Genomic DNA, 21,553 nt, shown 5'->3' with positions numbered 1-21,553 from the left:
TATATTTTAATCTGGGATAGTATATTACCAGGGTGTTGAATAGTGCTTACTGTGTTGAGGCAAAATGTATCATAAAATATATTTAAATCATAATGTATGTATATATATATGTGTGTGTGTGTGTGTGTGTAGTATATGTGTATATATAAATGTATATATGTATATGTAGATATTATCTGTATAAGTATATATATTTCTGCTTTTCCCCTCTCCTAGGTAGATAAAAAAAATTTTATATAATTACTTAAAACCAATTTCCTATAAACCTTTAGGCCACTTTCACCACAGAGGAAAATGGTAAGTCATGAGCCCCTTTATTCCATGCTGAAAATGGTCCATCAGACCCCAAAACATTCGGAGATTTCACAATACAGTTGGTGTCTTGGATAGACATGTCATTATGTGAAAATAGTTCTGTGTGTGAGAGAGTCTCAAGGATTGTTGATTGAACAAGTATTTAATTTCAATAGAAACAAGAAATATTGCTGCTAAGTACATACACCTGAATTGTGGAATGGCAACTGCTTCAGAATTGAACAGATTCTTATTGGAAAATAACCTACATAAGAGCAAAATGGAATGTACTATTTGCACTCAATTTTACTCTGTAGCTTCACTGATCTTCAGCCCATATCCTGGAAAGAGGAAGGGTTCTTTCTGTCCTTTAAAGAAACAATTGACTATTCCTGACCCCAGCCAAGTTCAAGAAAACTACAGAACTAAGTCTACACACCATAGACATTGCCTACACAGTACATAGCTTATTTTAATTTGTTTATGTCTTTTTCACTGGTGTGCTGGATGCTCTGCAAATTACAGTGTTATCACACAGAATGTTTTGTCACCATATTTTTTGAAAATTTCAAAATCAAAATCCAATAACCACAAATAGTGATAACTTCAACTAAAAAAGAAACAAAGCAAAACTACATTTTCCATCCTGCAAACACCAACATTCCTGAGATAGCATTCAATGTAATAAGTAGAAACAGAAGAAACAATAAGATCTAGGATTTTGTCTTGGGGCTGTCATTAATTTGCCATGACCTTAAAGTCATTTCACTTCTCTGAGTCTAAATCTCCTCATTTATCAAATGAGAAAACTAGGCCCCATGATCCTTCAGAATTTTCTTATCTATAAAATAATGTGATTTTAATCTAGGATTTTTATATATGTGTATATATACACACACATACATCTATAAATATATACATACATATAATAGAATTATTTTACTGATGATTAATTTTAAAGGAATTATTTGTATGACACTTTAAAAAAATTAATGATATATTTGTATTTTTTCCTAAAAAAATAACACTAAGTATTCACATTTTTATCTTATTAGTGACCAAAGGATCCACTTTAATTTTTGTTTGGTTTTGCCCAAATTTCTCTGTCAATCTAGACTTTTTAAAACCCTTTTCTTCCATCAAAGAATCAATACTATATCTTGGTTCTAAGGCAGAAGAGAGGTAATGTCTGGGCAATTGGGTTGAAATGACTTTCCCAGAGTCACATATATAGTGAGGAAGTATCTAAAGACAAATTTGAACCTAGAACCTCCCATCTCTGCACCATGCTATCAATGCACTGAGCCACCTAGATGCCACTTCCCACAGACTGTTTTCCTTTCAAAATAACTTAGCTGAACTTGAATTTACCTCCCAAGTAATGACGAGTTCAGATCGACTTCCTCCACCTCCACTGATGTTTGTTGGTGCCACTATAGGGACTAGATCACAAAGAAATGCAAAATGGTCATTATCCTAATCCATGCTTTACTGGAAGATTTTTACTTTGGTATTTCACCCTTCAAAGTATTCAGTAAAGACAGTGCAATTTAGTTTTGTATTTTTAATGAGCATAATTTATGTTTACATGTTTCCAAATTTCTAAGATAGAGGACACCATTGTGATTGATACAGGAGCACCCAGGTTTCAGGATTAATTAAAAACCAAGTAACAACGTGTATTTGACATTATTATTCATCATCTACTAATTGGCAAAATGATGTTCCATTCAGATGGTAAGTGTGACACTGCTGATTCCCAGACTAATTACACAGTTGTGCTGTAAACATGTTACTGAGGCAGTGTATTAATTATTTCTTTTTTAATGAACTAAAATATTTTTCTTTTGCCATCAGAAAATTTCAATTTTTAAAAATAATTTCCCCTTAACTAAAATTCCATGCTAGAGTGAATAATACTTGAAAACTAATTTCTTGGTGGCATTTTTCATCTCATCATTGAGGATAATTTCATTTGAATGGCTCATACAATTTCTACTAGCTAGAGAAATGTATTCACTGAAAATACAAGAATGATTTGGATTAGTTCAAGTGAACAGAAAAACAGAAAAAATGAACTAATCAAAGGGCATCAGAAAGACTAGTTCTTTATATTATAATCTGTTCACTCTATGAAAGTATCATTTTTTTCCCACTAGTAGTTAGGGGGAAAGTCTCCTAACTTCTTAGAAATGATCCCTTTCATTTTTTTTAAAACCCTTACCTTCTGTCTTGGAGCCAATCCAAGGCAGAAGAGTGGTAAGGGCTAGGCAATGGGGGTTAAGTGACTTGCCCAGGGTCACACAGCTAGGAAGTGTCTGAGGCCAGATTTGAACCTAGGGTCTCCCATCTCTATGGTATTTTTTACAATGCTAACTATGCAATGAAGATTTTTAAAAAAGCAATTATGTATTTCTATTCATTATCTTACTAAAATTAACAACCAATAAATTCTACCATTTTAGCCATATGTTTAGCTGTCTTTTACATATATTTGCCAGTTTTTTTTTTATAAGAAGGGGCATAGAGCTATGTTATTTATTCAGAGAATTCCTAGTGCAGAAATTTCCTTCCTTAATATAGTTCAATAAATTCTGTAACTTACAGTTTTATTAAAATATCTGAGACTTAGATTGAATTACTCGGCCTTGGCCACAGAGTCTATAGTTGCTGTTGTTAGTTATTTAATTCATTTACAACTTTTTGTGACTCAATTTGGGGTTTTCTTGGCAAAGATACTGAAGTGGTTTTCTACTCCTTCTCCAGTATATCAAGACAAATAGAGATAAATTGAGTTGCCCATCGTTACACAGTTAGTAAACGTTTGAGACTGAGTTTGAACTCAGGACTTATTGACTCCAATCCCATTGCTGTATCCATTGACCCACTTACATAAGTACAATTCCAGATTCTGGATTTGAACACATGATATAATAACTCTTCATCCCATCCTGCATACATTATAACATGCTGCCTCGTATGTACATGTGTATGACTGTGTGTGATGGCATTTCATATAATATAAATAAATAGTAGGTGACTCAACAAAACAATGGAGGAATATATGAGGATACATTAATATACATATATATGTATGTATGCATGAAATTGGAAATGTAGAGCGTAAGCTTTCAATAAGAGGAGAACCAGAGGAGTATAAACTCTACATTGATAAGAATTTAATGTTGAAATTAAAACAAGCAACAAGACTAATCCCAGCATATTGGATAAACAAACTCCTTATCAAGAATCTAAAGGAAGACAAAGACAATAGTCAAGTAGTTTAAGCAGAGTGTATGGATTATGATCTACATCAACCGATGAAATATAAAGAAAGATATATGATAGATATAAGATGAAATCACGAATTCATTGAAATGGTTGAGGTAATAGAAAACAAGATCTTTAGTTTAAAGGAAAGACAGTAATAAATTAAATTAATTATTGCTCTTAACAATAAGAATGTTAAATTGCTCCCTAGTGATACCAAAATTGTATTTATTTTGCTTTTGTCTTTGTTTTAATTATAAGGATCACTTGATGCTTGAAATGACCTTGGACCAAAAGGGAAAAAAAATCTGTTCAGAACATTGCTGATATTAATCAGACTTGCCTTTTGGTTTGGGAAGGAAAAAGGTAGAAATAAGGAAGTAGGAAGAGAGAATAACAACAACAACAACAAAAAGAAAACAGAAAAATGAGAAAAAGACCCTCTCTCATCTTTCATGAGAGAAGGCACTGCGATGAAGCACTGTTTAAGATTAGCATTAGAAGCCCTATGTTCCAGTCCTACCTCTTGCATATAATAGATTTTCCACTATTTTATCTTTTTTTTTAATAATTCCAATTACTCTCTTGTTTACAGGTTTTCTTCTCTATTCTGAAAATGAACTCTTTGAGGGCAGAGATGATGTTTCTGTGTTTCTTTGGATCCTCAACACTTAGCATAGTATATGGCTCAATGCATACTGAAATTGTTGTTTATGGACTTCCTAAAAGGAGCAAATCTGATTAGTTATACTGAAAGATACTTTGCAGCACTAATATTCTGAAAATCTCACTTGGAAGGTGTGAAACTTTAAGATCTTAGAAATAAAGCATTATTCCATGGGACAAATTTTCAAATAAAATATGCTGAAACTCTACTGAAAATAATGCCCTTTCTTGATTCCAAGGGCATTTACACATTTTATAGCTTCTTAATACTGTCTGATATATATATATATTATTTTAAGGTTTACAAAACATCTTATATCCATCATCTGGTTTGATCATATCACTGTTATAGGGGAACTTATAGCCTTCTGGCTCATCCCAGTGAATAAACCATGAATGCAGCTCTATCCCTCTTCTTCAGGTAAGGCACCTAGACATGCTTGGAGAAATAAAAAAAAAATAACTGACTTATTATGGTCTTATGATAAGGAATAGGACTGGAACCCAGGCTAGCTGTGTATTAATTCTCTCACAAACTAAAGACATTATTATCTCTATTTTTCATATTAGAAAACTGACTATTTATAGAAAAATGTATAGAAAATAGAAAAAAAATAATGCATCTTCTTCCACACAACTAGTAAAGAGTAGGGATAGAAATCTGACTCAAACCCTGCTTTTCTCAGAGTCTGGTACATGCCACCAAAATGCATTACTGAAAAGCAAACTTCATTGAGAACTGTTTTTAATTATTACCAAAACCAGGACATGCCAGAAGCCCAGGAATACAGACAATGTTAAAAGGGCAAAAGAGCAGCTGACAAAAAATGACAATGACTTGGAAGTGAAGAAAGCTTATTCTGATGCTAGTTGTGACACTAATTGGACCACATTATCTTGGGAAATTTATTTAATTTCTCTTGGATCCCATTTCCTACTTCTGGAAAATTAAGGGTTAGGGATAGATTACAAATAATATCTCTTTCAGTTGCATCTGGAACAGAAGTTTCCAACATGAACTGTATGTGACCCATGGCCACGTATCTCCGCCCCCCCCCCCCCCCCAATATTATCAAGTGTGGCCTGAAACTGATTAAAATATAAATTGGAAATATTTAACAAAATCCTTAAAAAACAAACATAGATAACATTACATTTTAAAACAAAGTCGACATGTAACATGCATTTAGAAACCCTTATGTTAATGTACCTAACAGTGACACCACTGTTTGGGATGATTTTATGAAATCACTGGGGACAAAATGTTTTGGTTTCTCCTTGTACAAGATAAGTTGCTATAGAGTAAACAAGGGGGATAAAAAGTACTACAACAAACTGAGTACTTCTTTGTCTGACTAATTAAATGTAAGGGGAACTTTGAGAGTGGAATGCAGAAAACAGAATAAATGGCACCTCAAACTCAAGATTTTAAGAATGAATCAAATAAGATTTAAGTTCAGGAAGTAAGATAGGGATGACTTTCCTGCCAGATTTCACTCTAGTGCCACTGGGCTATGAACCAATTGATGCTCAATTAGTGTCTCTGTTAAATGGATTCAGGAGGTACCTCATCTGCATAGGAAAAAAAAAATTACTACTGCTCAATGAAGCCTCAAGTAGGTCATAGTTGAGAGAAATGGAAATGTATGGCTCAGTGCTCCAACAGAGGCTCAATTAATTCTTGGCTACAACATTTTAATGAAACAAGCAGCAACTCATTTACATTTGTAAATCTACTGATTCTCTGCTGGATTTTGGCTAGAAAAATAATACAACAGAGAATAACTTCTAAGCAACATTTGACTTTATCAAGGCTGTTTGATAGTATTCTTTTTCAAACCTTTCAATTTCATTCGACAGGGAAAAAATGAGCAGGAAAGTTAAAATGTAGGTCAGTATTTATTTTGCAATTTATAGCCTTAGGTAGTTGCTTGAATCACAAAAATGTTAAATATTATACCGTGTATCTTCTAGCCAGTGTGTAGGAGAAGGCAAATTTGAGTCAATGTTTTCCTAAGCTCAGACCATGTGTCTATTTCACATGCTACTTTGTCTCTCAAAAATAATGGACTCATATTAAACTAGAGTTTGGAGAAACATCATCTGTTGTACTTATTTATTTTCAGATAAAAATCCAGAGAGAATGTCTTTGACTTATAACACTTCAAATTCAATGTGAAAAGTTAGGATTTTATGTGCATCCTTCCATTGTTTTGTGTTGGACATAATGGCCAATGTTTCCGATTTTATTGTACATTATTTATTTTTGTGTATACTAAATGCCAACCAAATAAAACTCTTTGCTCTCCTACCTTATTTTATTCCTTTCAGAATCTGTCTTCTCCTGAACCGAAAGACAATCCCTCCTCCTCTCTACCTTTGTAATCTTTTTCCTTTTCACTTCCTATAAGTGGTCTTTATTTATTCTTATTGATTATTAGGGACCCTCCCTCAAACATTTTATTTTGTACCTACATAGTATAAATTTGATGCTAATGAACTAATGTATTTATTAATTGTTTGCTACTTCTAAAACACTGTGCTAAGCAGTAGGAATGCAAATAGGAAAGACAGGGTTCCTGTTTTCGGGAAGTTAACATCCTAAAGGTGAGATAACACATATGGGAGGTTTCAGCTAAAAGTCAGACAGAACGATCGCATCGTCCTTCGGGTGTAATGGCAAAGTATGTGGTATTGTCTCGTCCAGAGCATCATTTCCTCAAATAAAATTATTTCAATGCCATTTGACACTCGGTTGGAAGCACTGCCATTCCACATGTTCATGTGTTCATGGTGCTAGGCTATCCTCATTCTAGACTAAAAGCAGATAGTGGTCAAAGTGGTGACAGGTTTCATCTTCTCATTACATGTTGCCTCTTGTCACTCGCTCAGAGTGTTTTACTGTTTAGGCAAGGCTAGCTTGACTATCCTGTGAATGACTGTTGTTGCAGCTTTTGGGGATATGTAGTGCCTTCTCCATATAAGTACTTCCTCACATCATGAGGATATTATTTAGCTTGGGACCCTGAACGGGATATTCTATAAGGACATGGAATTTGGATTCATACATTAAGGTATATATAGATATCACATACATGTACATCCATACAGAATTTATGTGTTTGTATATATCATTGTGTCCTACGAGAGTGTCTATCATTGATTAAATACTTAATAAATGATGCTTTAATGAATGCATAGACATTTAATTAAGGGGTTCAAAAAATGCAAGAATACATTAGTGCTCACCTGCTGCTTTGGTTCTTAACAATTTGGATGGCTTACTTGGTTCCCCAATTCCAATGCTATTTCCAGCAACCACACGGAATTCATATTCCACCCATGGGTTCAAACCCACCACCGTTGCAGTGTGCATCTTCCCACTAAGAATTTCTGGAACTAAATATATCCAGGTGAATAAGCCAGATGTCTTAACTGTAGACAAATTAAAATAACTTCTGCTCTTATAAAACATAATAATTATTGCTTACTTGTGGAAACAGCAAGCCAGCCTACAGAAAAAGGTGTCCGGGTCTGAATAGTATAGATTTGAATAGGACTATTATTATCAACGCCTGGTCCCCAGCATAGTTGAGAAGTGGTACTTGAAATGTTCTCTATTCTCAAATTATTTGGTGGACCTGGGGGACCTGGAAAAAGGATATTTGGTTTATAATGACTACATCGGAGGCTATTAAAATCATTAGTGTGGATTAGCAGTAGGCTTTTCTTTTCTTGACAGTCAAGAAAAACAAATCTTGTGGACCTTTTATGAGTAGAGATAGTACATTAATTTCCTGAAAGTCTCTGCTAATTCATATAATATATTTAGAGATTCTTTTTTATATGAAAATAAAAGAATTGCAGAATCAGAGAGGATTGTAGCTGTCATCTAGTTCAATCAATTCTCCTTGAAGAATTCCTACTTTAACACATCTAGCCTTTGCTTGAAGACTTCTATTGAGAGGAAACTTGCCACCTACTGAGATTGTCATTTTTCAATTGTTCTAATTTTTGGAAATATGTTTTAACCCTTTCGTTAAGGTAAAACTTATCTCTTGTCTATTTCTATTCAGGATGTTTAGTTCTGTTATGTTAATGGTATTTGGCAGAAATCTAACCCCATTTCTCCACTAACCACAAAAAATATTTTAATGTACATACTTCAGACAGTTGTCATGTCCCTCCTAGTATTCTCTTCTATTTGATAACTACCACTAGTCTCATCAATTAAATTTTTTAAGACATGAATGCAAGACCCTTTCCTATCCCTAGGTGTTCTCCTCCACACACTAGATCACCAAAGTATTTGATGAGCTGTGCTGTCCAAATTCAAAATCAATGCTTCAGATGTCTTTTTACCAGGGCTGAGTAAAAGGAGATCATCATTTTTATATTACTGTAAGAGATGCCCCTTGCTATAGTCTAAAATCATACTTAGCATACTTAGTAGCCATATCAGATCACCAAATCATCTTGATTTGGTAGTTCACTAAAACTGCAGTCCTTAGGACAAAATCTATAAATATATCTCCTTGCTTGTGTACTTGGCAAGTTGATTATCGGGACCCTAATGTAAAATATTATATACAACTCTATTCATTTCACATCAGATATCCCCCCCAAAGTCTACACTGTCCTGAGTATTTATATAGATGACTTTGTCATTCATTGTGAATATAATAAAATACCACCAAGGTGATGGAGAAACCCCTATAATTATTTCATAAGTAGAGCTCTCAGATCTGGCATGTAATTGGGTCCACTGAAATAATAATCCAAAGAAAATAGATATCTTTCTCCACTTGTTCCCCAAAATCTAACTCAGAGAATTTTATATAGGTGTGGAAGGCTGTAAGAGAATACAGGCAATAAAACTACCCTAAGAGAATATTGGTTTATTCAGAGTAGCACATAATTCATGCTGAGTGATATTCTCCATCCAACATACTGACTTTTAATGGGGAAAAATGGATAATCCAAACCTGATTAATTCAAACTTCTTTTTTTCCTTGTCTTTAGTCCCCAGGGTTAGAAAATAACAAGATTTTACTGAATCACTACTAGGACTTGGCCCCTCATAGCTCTGTAAGTTAAGTATTAAAATTGTCCAATTTCTGAAAATATATTCAAGCCATATGCTTGCATATTTTCCCTCTCTTACCTTACCTCTAACAATGATATCTGCCACAGCAGATAGGCTGTCTAGAATTGTTTGTACCATGCATACATATTTTCCAGAGTGATTCAATTGAATCTCTCTTATCATCAAATCCCCAACAGATTCCTGGAGATAAAAAGAATAAGAATATAAAAACAAAATAACATGAAAATGTTCTCCATTTTTAACATTTCTAGATCTTTGACAATATTAAGAACAAGATAATTGTGGAATTAAAAGAGTCACTTGCATCATTCCTTTTGTATATTGATCTTTTTCTCATTATATATATTAATATATTACATGTAACAAGAGTCATTGTGAAATATATAAAATCACCCAAAACACAATAGATGTAGCTTCACAAAGCAACAATGAATATTCATTCACATGAAAATGGAAAGACAATGATATAATATATTTCTGCAATCTAATATCTTGCTTCGTTTTATAATAAAATAAAGTAACGTACTCCTCCAATCCTTTCAAAATGAGCCACTCCTCTTTGGAAGTCAATAACTTGTCCATTAAAAGACCATGTGAATACAACCTCAACAGAAGGATCATGGAACACTTGACAAGGAAGTACTATACTCTCACCAACAGTAACATCCATTTGAGGTGGTGGAACAGTAATTATTGTCCTCTCTGTTGAGAAAAAAGTATATTTATTATTAAAATGACATAAAAATAGGAGTAGTTTTATTTAGATATTTGAATAAACAGCGTAATAATTTTGAAAAAGATAAACTTGGACCAATCTGCTACATTGAAAATTTTTCCTTTTTTTCCCCTTAAAACTGTTTCTGAATCAATTGCCAGATTAAAAAAAAAAATGTATTGCTGCTAGTGGAATTAAGGAAGAAAATAAATTGGACTAAAGTGTGCCTATTTTTATAGAAGGCAGAAGACATCATACACCATGGCCCCTGAAAAAAATAATTCTCTATTCCTTTTTAAATTTTTTTTAATTATTTTATAGGGGACCTGGAGGTCCTCTTACCACAGAGATGTGTAAAGATTAACCAGCCAACAGTGACAGGAAGTAGAAACCATAGAGACAGGAAGGAAGAATGATAGAGACATGAAGTGAGGTAGAAAAGGGGATATAAAAAAAGGAGCCAGCATAAGTTGATTGGACTGTCAGTTTCTGACAGAGTTGGGAGTTGCAGGGGAAGTTGACTGTTGGGCATGAGTTGGTCATTGGGGGTTGGTTGCTGGTGTTGTGGGGTAGTGATTAGTTGGTGATTGGGAGACAGATCTATCTATCTATCTATCTATCTATCTATCTATCTATCTATCTATCTATCTATCTGTCTGTCTGTCTGTCTGTCTGTCTCTCTCTCTCTCTCTCTCTATTCTGCCTAAACTGAAGAATGATCAGCTAGACTTTCTCTAATGACAGTTATAGGTAGTTATAGGTAGATATTGGTAGTTTTAGATAGTAATTATAGGTAGTTCTAGGATAACTAGTATAGACATTAGGACATTTTTTCTTTCTCTACCTCTTTCCTATATAGAAAATATTTACTATATTCATTTTACTATCTCTATTTAATTACACTTTTCACATATAGTTATAATGATATAGCATTGTCATAAGTATGACTAACAAAACTATGAAAATATTTATCACATAGATCTAACAAGTGATGGATTTCATTTTCTTCTTCCTTGTAAGAAACAGAGACAACTGGTGAAAGCAATAGAAGTACACCATTTGCTTGTGAAAAAAAAAAGTTATTTTTCTACTCTGTGGTAAAGGAAGGTAATATGCAGGAAAATGAAATGTATTTCACAATTTTACTGAAATAATTCATGTCAAAAGTGTAACTAAAGACCACAGTTTTTCAATCTTTCTCTTTAAAGAAAATTAGATGTTTCCAAGTAGAATTTCAATATGGAAAATGGAAATCAGTTGTACTCTTTTATACAGAGATGAAAATAAATGGAGAGTAGTTTAGAGTTGTACCATGTGATTGCTAAATATAATGGGGAATTACATTAGGGTTTCTAAACATGAGATTGAGTTACTGGAGAATAATATATGAGTTTACTTTTGATTTCTTTCTTTTAAATTCCTCTGCATTTGCCTCTCTATCCCTCTCTCTCATGTTTGATCTCTGACAAAATCATGATCTCATCCTAAAATCCAATATTCCTATTTTATTAGGATCAAGTGTAGTTCTGTTGGGTTATGGGCATGATGATATGATCAGTTCACTTCTGACCACGTAGTAAACTTATTTTTCTGAAAAAAAAAAACAAATTAAGCTTAATTCTTATGAAATATATGATTGTATATGAGATCCCAATACAATGTTTGGAATCACCAAGATAAACATTAATTTAGGAAGGTTTAGTGACCTATTCAGGCTCACATAATGACAGAAATAATATTTGAAAACAAATACCCTCATTTCAAATCTGAAGTGAAAATTCCTAAATGCAATAATGTAAACAATTGGAAATCATATGGTCATTTGAATAATATAAATGTGTACCACTAGAATAGTGGAGTTTGAAGTCTCATGCAATTTAGGTCAGGATTCAGCTTCTTCAAAGTATATAAATCTTTAAAATTAAGAATCAGAGGCTCATCTTGGAAAGTACTAATCCTGGTTTCCAAGTGCATTCTTAAGACAGTCATCTCTATTGTGTTTCGTTTGTCATTATTGTCTTAAAATAAACGTGAAGGACTCATGTTTTTAAAGTGCATGAGATATTACCATATCTTTTAAAATGGATATTTTAAATATTTCCTTGCATGACCTAAATATGTTATTTTTCATTTTATATATGAAATATTTAAAAAATGTAACACTAAGGAAAATGTCTAATTTTTAAAATCCACTCCAATAAGTAAGTTAATCAGTTAATCAACACACATTGATTCAGCACTGACAATGCCATTTGCACTAGAGTTCAACCAAATACCCTTCACATTATAGGGAACTGTTAATATGTATACCTATGGACTTTTCTAATACCTCTACACCATTTAAGGAAATCGTGAGTCGATGAATTATACAGAATATATTTAGACATAATGTAAAATTTGTTGAATTTCCTTAATTAAACAACAGGACTTTGGGAGGGCATTAATGATTATTAGATGTGGACAATGAAAATCCAGCAAAGGAATCCAAGAAGGTTTGGATACACAGGTCATTGAAAGACACTTAGAGAAATATCAATAAAACCTAAAGAAGAGACAACATCCAGGAGAAGGTGATCCATATTGTAAAAATCTGCAGAAAGGTAAAAAAGGATGAAAATGTCGAAAAGAAATTCATCTTTTGTGATTAAGAAATCATTTGTAACTTTGGAAAGAGGCCAAATTATAGAGGTGGAAAGAGCATGAGAGCAGAAAAAGTGAAGGCAATTAAGTGTTAGCTGATTTCTCCTATAGATTAGCTAAGAAGGATATAGAAAACAAAAGGATAGCTAGCAGGAATGGTCGAATTAAGTAATGATACAAATTTTGTTTTCTTTTTAGAATAGTTAGACATGGATGTCTTTGTAGGAAGTTCAGAAGTAACATTTTTTAGAGAAGGTTGAAAGCCAGTGAGAGGGTATGATAGATTGGGCAATTTGATAGAAAAGGTGGGATGGAATGTGATCAAGGTTATTTATTGATGTTTTCCATGCCAAGGAATGTATTCTTGTGAGATAAGAGTAAAGGAGAAGAATAGTGGGGAAACATATGAGTAATGTGAGATTAGAAGGGGAGAATAGTGTCATCTGGAAAATGATTGTGTTATTTTTCAGGAAATTATGCCTCTACCTTGAAAGGTTGAAGACGTGAAGAGCTATAGGAGGCTTAATGAAGGGTGAAACTATTTGGAAGAGCCTGTGTGATTGACAATTAAATGTATTCATTAGAGAGGTGTCAAAATGTTATCCTTATGCAGTGAACTCTCAGTTGAGATTTAACTTAAATTTGTAATGGAATCAGTGAGTGTACTTTTGTGATTTTTTTTCTAGCTCTATTCTATAGCACATGATTTGCACTAAAGAAGATAACTGTGAGATTAAATTAAACACGGAGTTTATCAAGGCATTATTAGAAACAAAATGGAGTGTAAAAGAAGGTGTGGAGATGAACTAATTCTCAATGGGAGGACAGTGTGAAAAATCTTCAGGTGATGGCATGGGAGAGAACTGAGATGTGAAAATATTAGAAATCATGGTGATTACAAAAAACAGAATTTAAAGGCATTGATGGAATTATAAAATTTATGATCACTTAAAAGAATTTTATGAATATGGAATGTATGTGAAGGCAAGATCAAGGATGTGACAATCTATGAGTGTCTAAGGTATGTAATGGAGTTATATACTATAGGAATTTGTTTTAGGAAATGGGAAGGTAAGGTATTTGAAGGAGTATCAATATGCATGTTGAAGTATCCTATTATGAAGACAGAAGTTGAACTAGAGAGAAAGACTATGAAGTCAGTATTAAACTCATTAAAGGAGAAAGGAGAATAACCTGAGAACCTCGTAGATCACTGACAAATAAATCTATTTTATGATAAACTTGTACTGAACGAATTTCAAAGGATATGAGATTACTCAGTGATTATGGTACAGGATGAGTTGGGAAATGACAATGTGGAGCAAGTAGTATTTTGAGTGTGAACCCCCTTCCCCCTCTCCCCTTGACCAATGAGTTAGGGGAGGAGAAAGTAGAGGCTTAAAGTGGAATTAATAACAGGCTGAACAGAAATGCAGGGTCATTAGGGATGTCGCAGTAAGATCCAAAAGACAAAGAGAGTGAGAAAAGAAAAGATCTAAAATGAGAGCAAGCTTTCTAATTATGGAGAATGCATTGCAGAGAGCACAGAATAATGGTGAGATAGATCTAGACTGGGGTATCATAGCAATAGTGTTGAGTGGGAGAGAATTAATGTAGTAAACAGTTGTGTATAGAGAATGTAATTGTCAAAACGACAGCTATGCATTCCCAATCACTGGGATGGCAAACAAATGATGGGATAGATATATGGTAACCACTGATGAAGAAAACAGGGTATAGTGTCAATGACTGAAGAGAGACATCTAGGAAGAGGCAGTTGATTAAACTTCTGTATGTTCATCATCAATGTCAAAAGTCATAACATTTGTTGATATTTTATATTGTTATGGCCAGGAGGCCCAACTCATAGCAAGTATAGTCGGGTGTAGTCATGGCATGGAGGACTCAGGAAAGGAGGAAGAGTCTTCTATTATCTGAGGAATGCATCTGGAGCAATGGAGAAATCCTAGGTGTGAAGGCCTGTGACCAAAGTTATGAATTTACGCTGATGGAGGAATCTATGGAAAAAGCATTTGAGTGAATGATCCAAATGAGTGACACAAAGCTACTTGAGAAGTATTATAAGTTCCATCAGCTTACACATTACACATATATCTTGAAAGAACAAAAAACAATTTCCCTATATGTATTATGAGTAAAGTCCTAAAGCTCAAAGAAGATTTACTAGTGCCAAAAGTTTATTAGTTGACTGTCAGATGTGAAATCCTTTGAAGTTTATTAGTTAGTTTTTAACCTGGGGTCTGAGAGATTTCATAAACACAGAAACACACACACACTCACACACATATATATGTGTCCATGTATTTATATGTACACATACATACATTTGTGTATATTTATATATTTGGCTTCCTTTGTAATACTATGAATTTTATTTTATGCATTTATAAACATAATTTTGAGAAATCTCTAGACTGTAAAAAGGCTTTATGAGAATGAAATATTTATACATCATTGAAGAAGAGAGTTTGTTTTGAATCTCAACAAATCACTAGGCTTCAAAACATCGTTAAAAAAGCAATTCCCACCTAGAGTGCAATTTTGAAATATTTTATTATATAGAAAAATGGTCATAATCATATTTTTGTAATGTTTTAATATATTGAGTTGCATCTTCATTTTGCTATTAGTTGAAGATGAGTATAAGACTTATTAGTACACCTTTGGCATGCAAGCTAATCAAATTAAACTAGCTGTCAGAAATATTTAGTGTGGTTCCTCCTTACCTGATTAGATCCATTTTCTTGTTTCAGTGGCTAAATACAGTATTATGTAAGCTATTCCTTAGTCAGCCTGCCAAAAACTCAGGGGATAATCATGAACAATGTGATTGGTTTCTTTCAACCACTCAGAAAACGTTATTTTTAGCAATTGCATGCCTCATTTCCCTCATCCCATGCAGTAAAGCCCTAATCCATGGCTGTGATAACATGGTTACATGGCCTTCTCTCTAGGTATCATACAGCATAAGCTTCTTATGTAACAAACTCCACCCCAAAGAAATGAATAATTGATACAAAGGTAAGACTTCATTCCCATCAAGAAATAATATGGTTTTGGGAAAAAAGCACTGATTATGCCATTGGGGAACTAGTTTCAAATCCCACCTTTGGCGCATACTGAGCGACTTTGGGCAAGTCACAACCTCTATTTTCTCATCTATAAAATAATGGTTTCTGAGTACCTATTTAGCTAAAAATTTATTAAGCAATGGTCTTTATCTGTTATTGTTATTCCTGAATTATTTTTTAAAAGACTTCTAAGATGCCCAGATGAAACAGAAGTGATAAATAAAATGAAATAAGTATTAGGAATCTCAGATATCCTCCTCTTATATGCTTGTGCAAGTAATCAAATGGATTCATTTATGTGGGTTTCTTGGTGATTCCCAGGCTTTTCCTCACCCAACAAATATTCACCTGAAAATATGCATTCTTTTTTACACTACATGCTGCTCATTAGCAATTTCCCATTGGTTTCTGCGTTATTGCTATAGTATAGTTTATAGACTCATCTTCCTGCATTCAAATCTGGGACCAGACACTTACTATCTGTGTCGCCTTGGGCAAGTCATTTAACCCTATTTGCCTCAGTTTTCTCATCTATAAAAAGAACTAGAGAAGGAAATGGGAAACTATCTTTGTCAAGAAAACCCCAAATGATGTCAGAAAGAGCAAGACATGCCTAAAAATTATCTAACAAAAACAGTTGAAGACTCTAGAACAATAAGATAAACAAAACAATCAACATCAAAATATTTCTCCTGACCAAAAGGAGGCCATATTCTAATGGAGAACAGCAATGTCTAATGTTTTCCTAATTCTGCTTATTTCTCTCTGCATCAGTTCATATAGGTCTTTCTGGCTCTTTCTGAAATTATCGTGTTCATCATTCTTTGTAGCACAATAGTTTTCCATCACTACCATATAACCAAATTTGTTCAGCCATTCCCCACTTGAGGGGCATTCCTTTAGTTTCCAATTCTGTACCATCACAAAAAGAGCAGCTATAAATATAACATGCCCTTTCCCATGGGAGTCCCTTTTCTAGAGACATTGGTTCAAACCACCACTTGCTGTGATTTTCCCTATTTTCAGAGGTAGGGGGGCAGTGATTAGCATCCTCATATTTAATTACATAAGATTAATTTACTTTTACAAAGAGATTTTTACTTTAAAAATATAGCAAAAATGAACACAATCACTTTCCCTATGGGGTGGGGGGAGGTATGGTACAAAATTGGGGGGGGGCAGAGGCAGCCTCAAAAGTGAACTTAATTCCTAGATAGTATTCATCCTATCAATTTCACATCCAGAGATGATATCAATAAATCTTCCTCTTTCCCTGGCAGGGCTCCAGAAAATCAATCCTTACTTCCTCTTTTTTTATTCCCCTACTCTGTTTCAGTATCCTTGTTGAGCTGAATGTATTCCTACATAAAACTCATACATATGTATGTGTATAACAGAGACAGAGACAGAGAGGGACAGAAACAAAAAGAGAAAGAGAGATTTTGGTACTTTTTTTTTAATATTTTAGAGAAAAACATTCTGGTGAATCATCCTTCCCACATTTGTATATAGCTCTACTTGCATAATATGATTATCAGTTATCAAGTTTTCCTTTCTTTCCATTTGGTGTAACATATCCCATCCTCAATCTTCTTTTCATTCCTTTCCTTTTCTTATTTTATTTTAGCATGTTTAAACAATAAGAAACCTATCTTGTCTCAGTTTATTATGACTATATTAATTAGAGTTCAAAATACTTTTAAATCTGTCTTCCCTTTATTAGAAAGTCAACAGTCCCTTCTTATAAAATATATTTGCTTGTTTATTTTATTTCCCTTTTTTTGGACTCCCTTATTTGTATTTTCAAAGCTTAAGTTTTTTTTTTTTTCATTCAAAAGTTTGGAAGTGCCCTTTTTTTGGAGTTGAAATATTTTACCTTTGGAGATTATAGTGAATTCTGCTGCTTAAGTTATTCTTGGTTGTAGCCCTTTATCTTTTGTCTTTTCAAATTCCTCATTCCATTTTCTCTGTTCCATTACAGTGTAGCTCCAAATCTTGTCTGATGCTGATTGTAATTCTTTGATATTTGAATTATTTCTTTCTGGCTTTTTGTTGAGAGGTTAGTTTAGTTTAGTTTTAGTTAGTTTTTTTTTTTTTCTGTTTAGAAGCTCAGGATTTTGGCAATAACATTTCTGACAACTTTCATTTTAGAAGTAGGCCCCCTTTCCCCACCAAGAGTAGTTAAATAGATTTTATAAATTTCAAATCGTATTACTTTTCTAATTTGTCTGGATAATTTCCTTTAATGATTTCTTGAATTTTAATAACTAGATTGTTTTCTATTCATGTATTTCTTGTTAATCATGATTCTCAAATTATTTTTCCTTAATTTGTTTTCCAGGCTAGTTTGTGATATCAAATATGACATTTTGCCATATTTTCTTCTTATTTTTACTTTACATGAAGAATAATTGTTGTTATTGCTGTTTTTTTTTGTCTCCCAGTAATTAATTAGACTCATTCTGATTTTTAGGGCAGGTGTTAGTAGAGTAAGTTTTTTTGTCTTTTTCTTATATTTTTCCATTAAGTGATATATCCTTTTTCTATGTCTCATTTGTATAACTCTCCTTTTTTATATGTTTTTAAAAATTCCTTGAATGATTTCTTCAAAGTATTTTTATCATTCTTATGGACAAACTGCTTGTCTCCTCTAAGCTTTTTATTTCATATAGTTTTTACTTAATGTTTTATTTCAGAATTATTGTGAGATATACTATATACCTCTAAATAAAGAGGTCATAGGTTTAGGAAAATAATAAGAAATGTATTTTTTTAACATACAGAGAGGTAATTTGTATTGCTTGACTATGTATATTTGTTAAAAGATATTCTTTCTTTTCTCTCCCCACATCTTAAGAGTCAAAGGTAAAAGAAAGAGAAAGCAGATTTCAGTTAATTAAATCATTTTAAAATAGAGATCTAAGGGGAAATGCAGATGTAGAATGAAGCATGAACTTTTAGCTAAAATCATAAAGTTGTTAGATTTTCTTAATAAATTTATTTTTGAAAGGATACACTTCATTGAGTGAGGGGAAATTGGTAAATATTAACAATTTGTAAAAGAAAAAACCATAGTACTTTTTAAAAAGACTCATGCTTCTTATGAGCCTACCTCTAAATTTAAATGTTAGTTTCACTTTTCTGCCTTAATTTAAAATAAATATATTAATATAGTATGTTATATTTATATTGTATATTATATTTGATGCTACTTAATATACATTATATCATGACTAAATGTTTAATATTTTATTATATATTATAGAATATTATTCAAATATATTTCATACATTTTCCACTGATATTCCTTTTTATCAGCAGAGGGTTTTTGGAAAAGAAGATCAGAATCAGAATCATAACTAGGTGTTTTTGTAAAGGTATTTTTTAATTCAATTTATTTAAATTTTTTAATTCAATTTATAAGGTAGAGCTGATTCTCAAAATGATACTAATATAAATAAAAGTCATCAGACAAACTTATCAAATGCACACAATCACTATTGTACGTTGTTTTGTACTTATGGAAAAATCTAATGGACTAATGAGGATGCAATTATAATAAATGGCCAACTGGCAAATGTTAAAATGGACTATTTTGTAAAATAAGGTTTAAATGAGATATAACTAAGCTTTGAGAGGCATTCATTTGTGCTTAGTTTGCTTAATATGGTGTTTAGTGTCTCTGGGATAGATATAGCCTGCTTCTTAAAAATTAGATTCAAGAAAAATATTTTTTTGACGTGGACAAGAACTTCCCTTCAGAGCCAGGCACAAGGATGCTAAAGAGACTCTTATTATAAACATAAAATATTTATTGAAATATATAAGAATAAATAAAGGATTTCTAATCCTAAGGAATTCTAAATCCACCCAAATAAACTCCCTAGTTCCGCAAGGAACTGCTTCTCCTGTGCATGAAGATATTGAAGATTATATTCTGAAGTTTATTTTCAGAAATTAGACATAGCATGTAATTGGAATGAAATACAAAAATCAATTTTTATATTGATTATTTACTATTTACTATCTAATCAACAAACATGATGATTCTTTTATGGTTATTCATTTAACCAAATATCTGTCCAGGAAATCTGAGTCTTGATTCCATAAAATAACAAGTTTATTGTTAGGAAAAGGAGAGAGAGCAAAGAGTAGAAATTGAGTCCTAATTCTTGTCATTAATAGTTGGTTCTTAATAAATATTTTTTGAATTAAATTAAATGGAAATGGATAAAAGCAGGGCACTTATTTAGTTTTAAGTCTGAGAGGGCTTAATCTAAAGCCTTTAATACCTAGCTGATTCGCCAAACTGTATAAATAAATAAATAAATAAATAAACATGCATATATATATATATATATATATTATATATATATATATAGGTGAGCTATACAAAATGGTTAGAAAAACTGTTCAAAACTGTTCAAAAACTGTTCAGATGCTTTTGATAGATGTAATCAAAAGTATCTTCAGTGATGAAGTGAAGCTCAAATGTGAACTTCCCTTCAGAGCCAGGTACAAGGATGCTAAAGAGACTCTTATTATAAACATAAAATATTTACTGAAATATATAAGAATAAATAAAGGATTTCTAATCCTAAGGGATTCTAAATCCACCCAAATAAACTCCTTGGTTCTGCAAGGAACTGCTTGTCCTGTATTTCACAGGCTACACTAATCCTCCCTGATCTGACTAACCCAAATTTATACTATCTAAATTACAAACTACTACTATTATCCTTTTACTTCTTAACTTCTCCTTCAAATTATAAAAAAATAACAAAGGCTAGCTGGTTGAGTCTCAACAAGAATCAGATCTTAACAGACTCAGAGTCCAAACCAAAGACGAGGTTTTTCTTTGGTCTTCTCAGATATAAACCAATCTATAAAAGCCACAATAGATAGTCACTAGTGTTTCCCAAGTTGGGATGGGAAAACACTGAGCTCCTTCAGGTCTTTCCCTCAGACAGAGAGAGAGGCAAAGATGTTACCTCCTCCAGTCCTGAGAGAGAGTCTCTGAGTGTGTCTTTGCCAACTGCCAGAGAGAGTAATTGACATAGAAAAATGGTTATAACTGTCAATATCTGAAATCAACATGCTCTCTCAGCTCTGCTTCAAACCCCACTTCTTTTGTCAAGCCAGTCACTTTACTTCTTATCTCAAAACTAATAAAAATACTTATTTTCTAATATCATCCTTACACTATGGACCCAGAAATTCTATTTAAAATTTCCTGCATTAAAATTAGTGACACTTTTTTCCTTTCAGTGACTCCCACCCGCTGTACCCAATGTGGATTCTGTGATCTTAAGGGTTCACAAAGCACCTAAGAGACAACTAGGGGTAACTGACAAATAAAATAACATTATGTTATTTCAGAGATAAAGTTACTGAGGTATGGAGAGGATACAATGTATTTTAAATGTTCCTTTGTGGGGCCAGAAAGTTAATATGGACTATCTGGTTTATTCCTAAATCAATATAGTTGTCTATGAAACCAAACTGTCTAGTTACATTCAATGTACTTAACAGGTTTGATATTAATCAAAATTGTAAACACAGTTCAATCATGAAGAGAAAGAAGAACAAAGGAAAAAGTTCAAGAACACTATATGTGTAGTTTGCTTTTGTCTTTTTGGAGGATAGGCTTATATTTGTCCACATATTTTTTAATAACCCTTCCTTTCACCTTAGAATCAATATTGTGTATTGGTAGTAAGGTAGAAGAGTGGTAAGGGCTACACAATGGGGGTTAAGTGACTTGCCCAG

The 21,553-nt window shown here is 32.8% G+C and overlaps 1 protein-coding gene across 1 annotated transcript in view; it reads right to left on the bottom strand.

The window, feature by feature from the left end:
- The window catches only part of CNTN6 (contactin 6), a 493,040-nt gene that overhangs the window by 39,911 nt on the left and 431,576 nt on the right, over positions 1 to 21,553 (bottom strand). Inside the window, exons 13-17 of the mRNA XM_007500105.2 lie at positions 9,864 to 10,039; positions 9,400 to 9,517; positions 7,722 to 7,880; positions 7,480 to 7,629; positions 1,666 to 1,736 (exon numbers count right to left, since the gene is read on the bottom strand). Of these exons, the coding sequence (XP_007500167.2) occupies positions 1,666 to 1,736; positions 7,480 to 7,629; positions 7,722 to 7,880; positions 9,400 to 9,517; positions 9,864 to 10,039 (674 nt within the window). The remainder of the gene's footprint in view (positions 1 to 1,665; positions 1,737 to 7,479; positions 7,630 to 7,721; positions 7,881 to 9,399; positions 9,518 to 9,863; positions 10,040 to 21,553) is intronic.

This window comes from Monodelphis domestica, chromosome 7 (genome assembly GCF_027887165.1).
Source record: "Monodelphis domestica isolate mMonDom1 chromosome 7, mMonDom1.pri, whole genome shotgun sequence".
NCBI lineage: Eukaryota > Metazoa > Chordata > Mammalia > Didelphimorphia > Didelphidae > Monodelphis > Monodelphis domestica.
The sequence above is the reverse complement of the archived record's forward strand: the minus strand, read 5'-3'. Positions and strand labels throughout refer to the sequence as shown.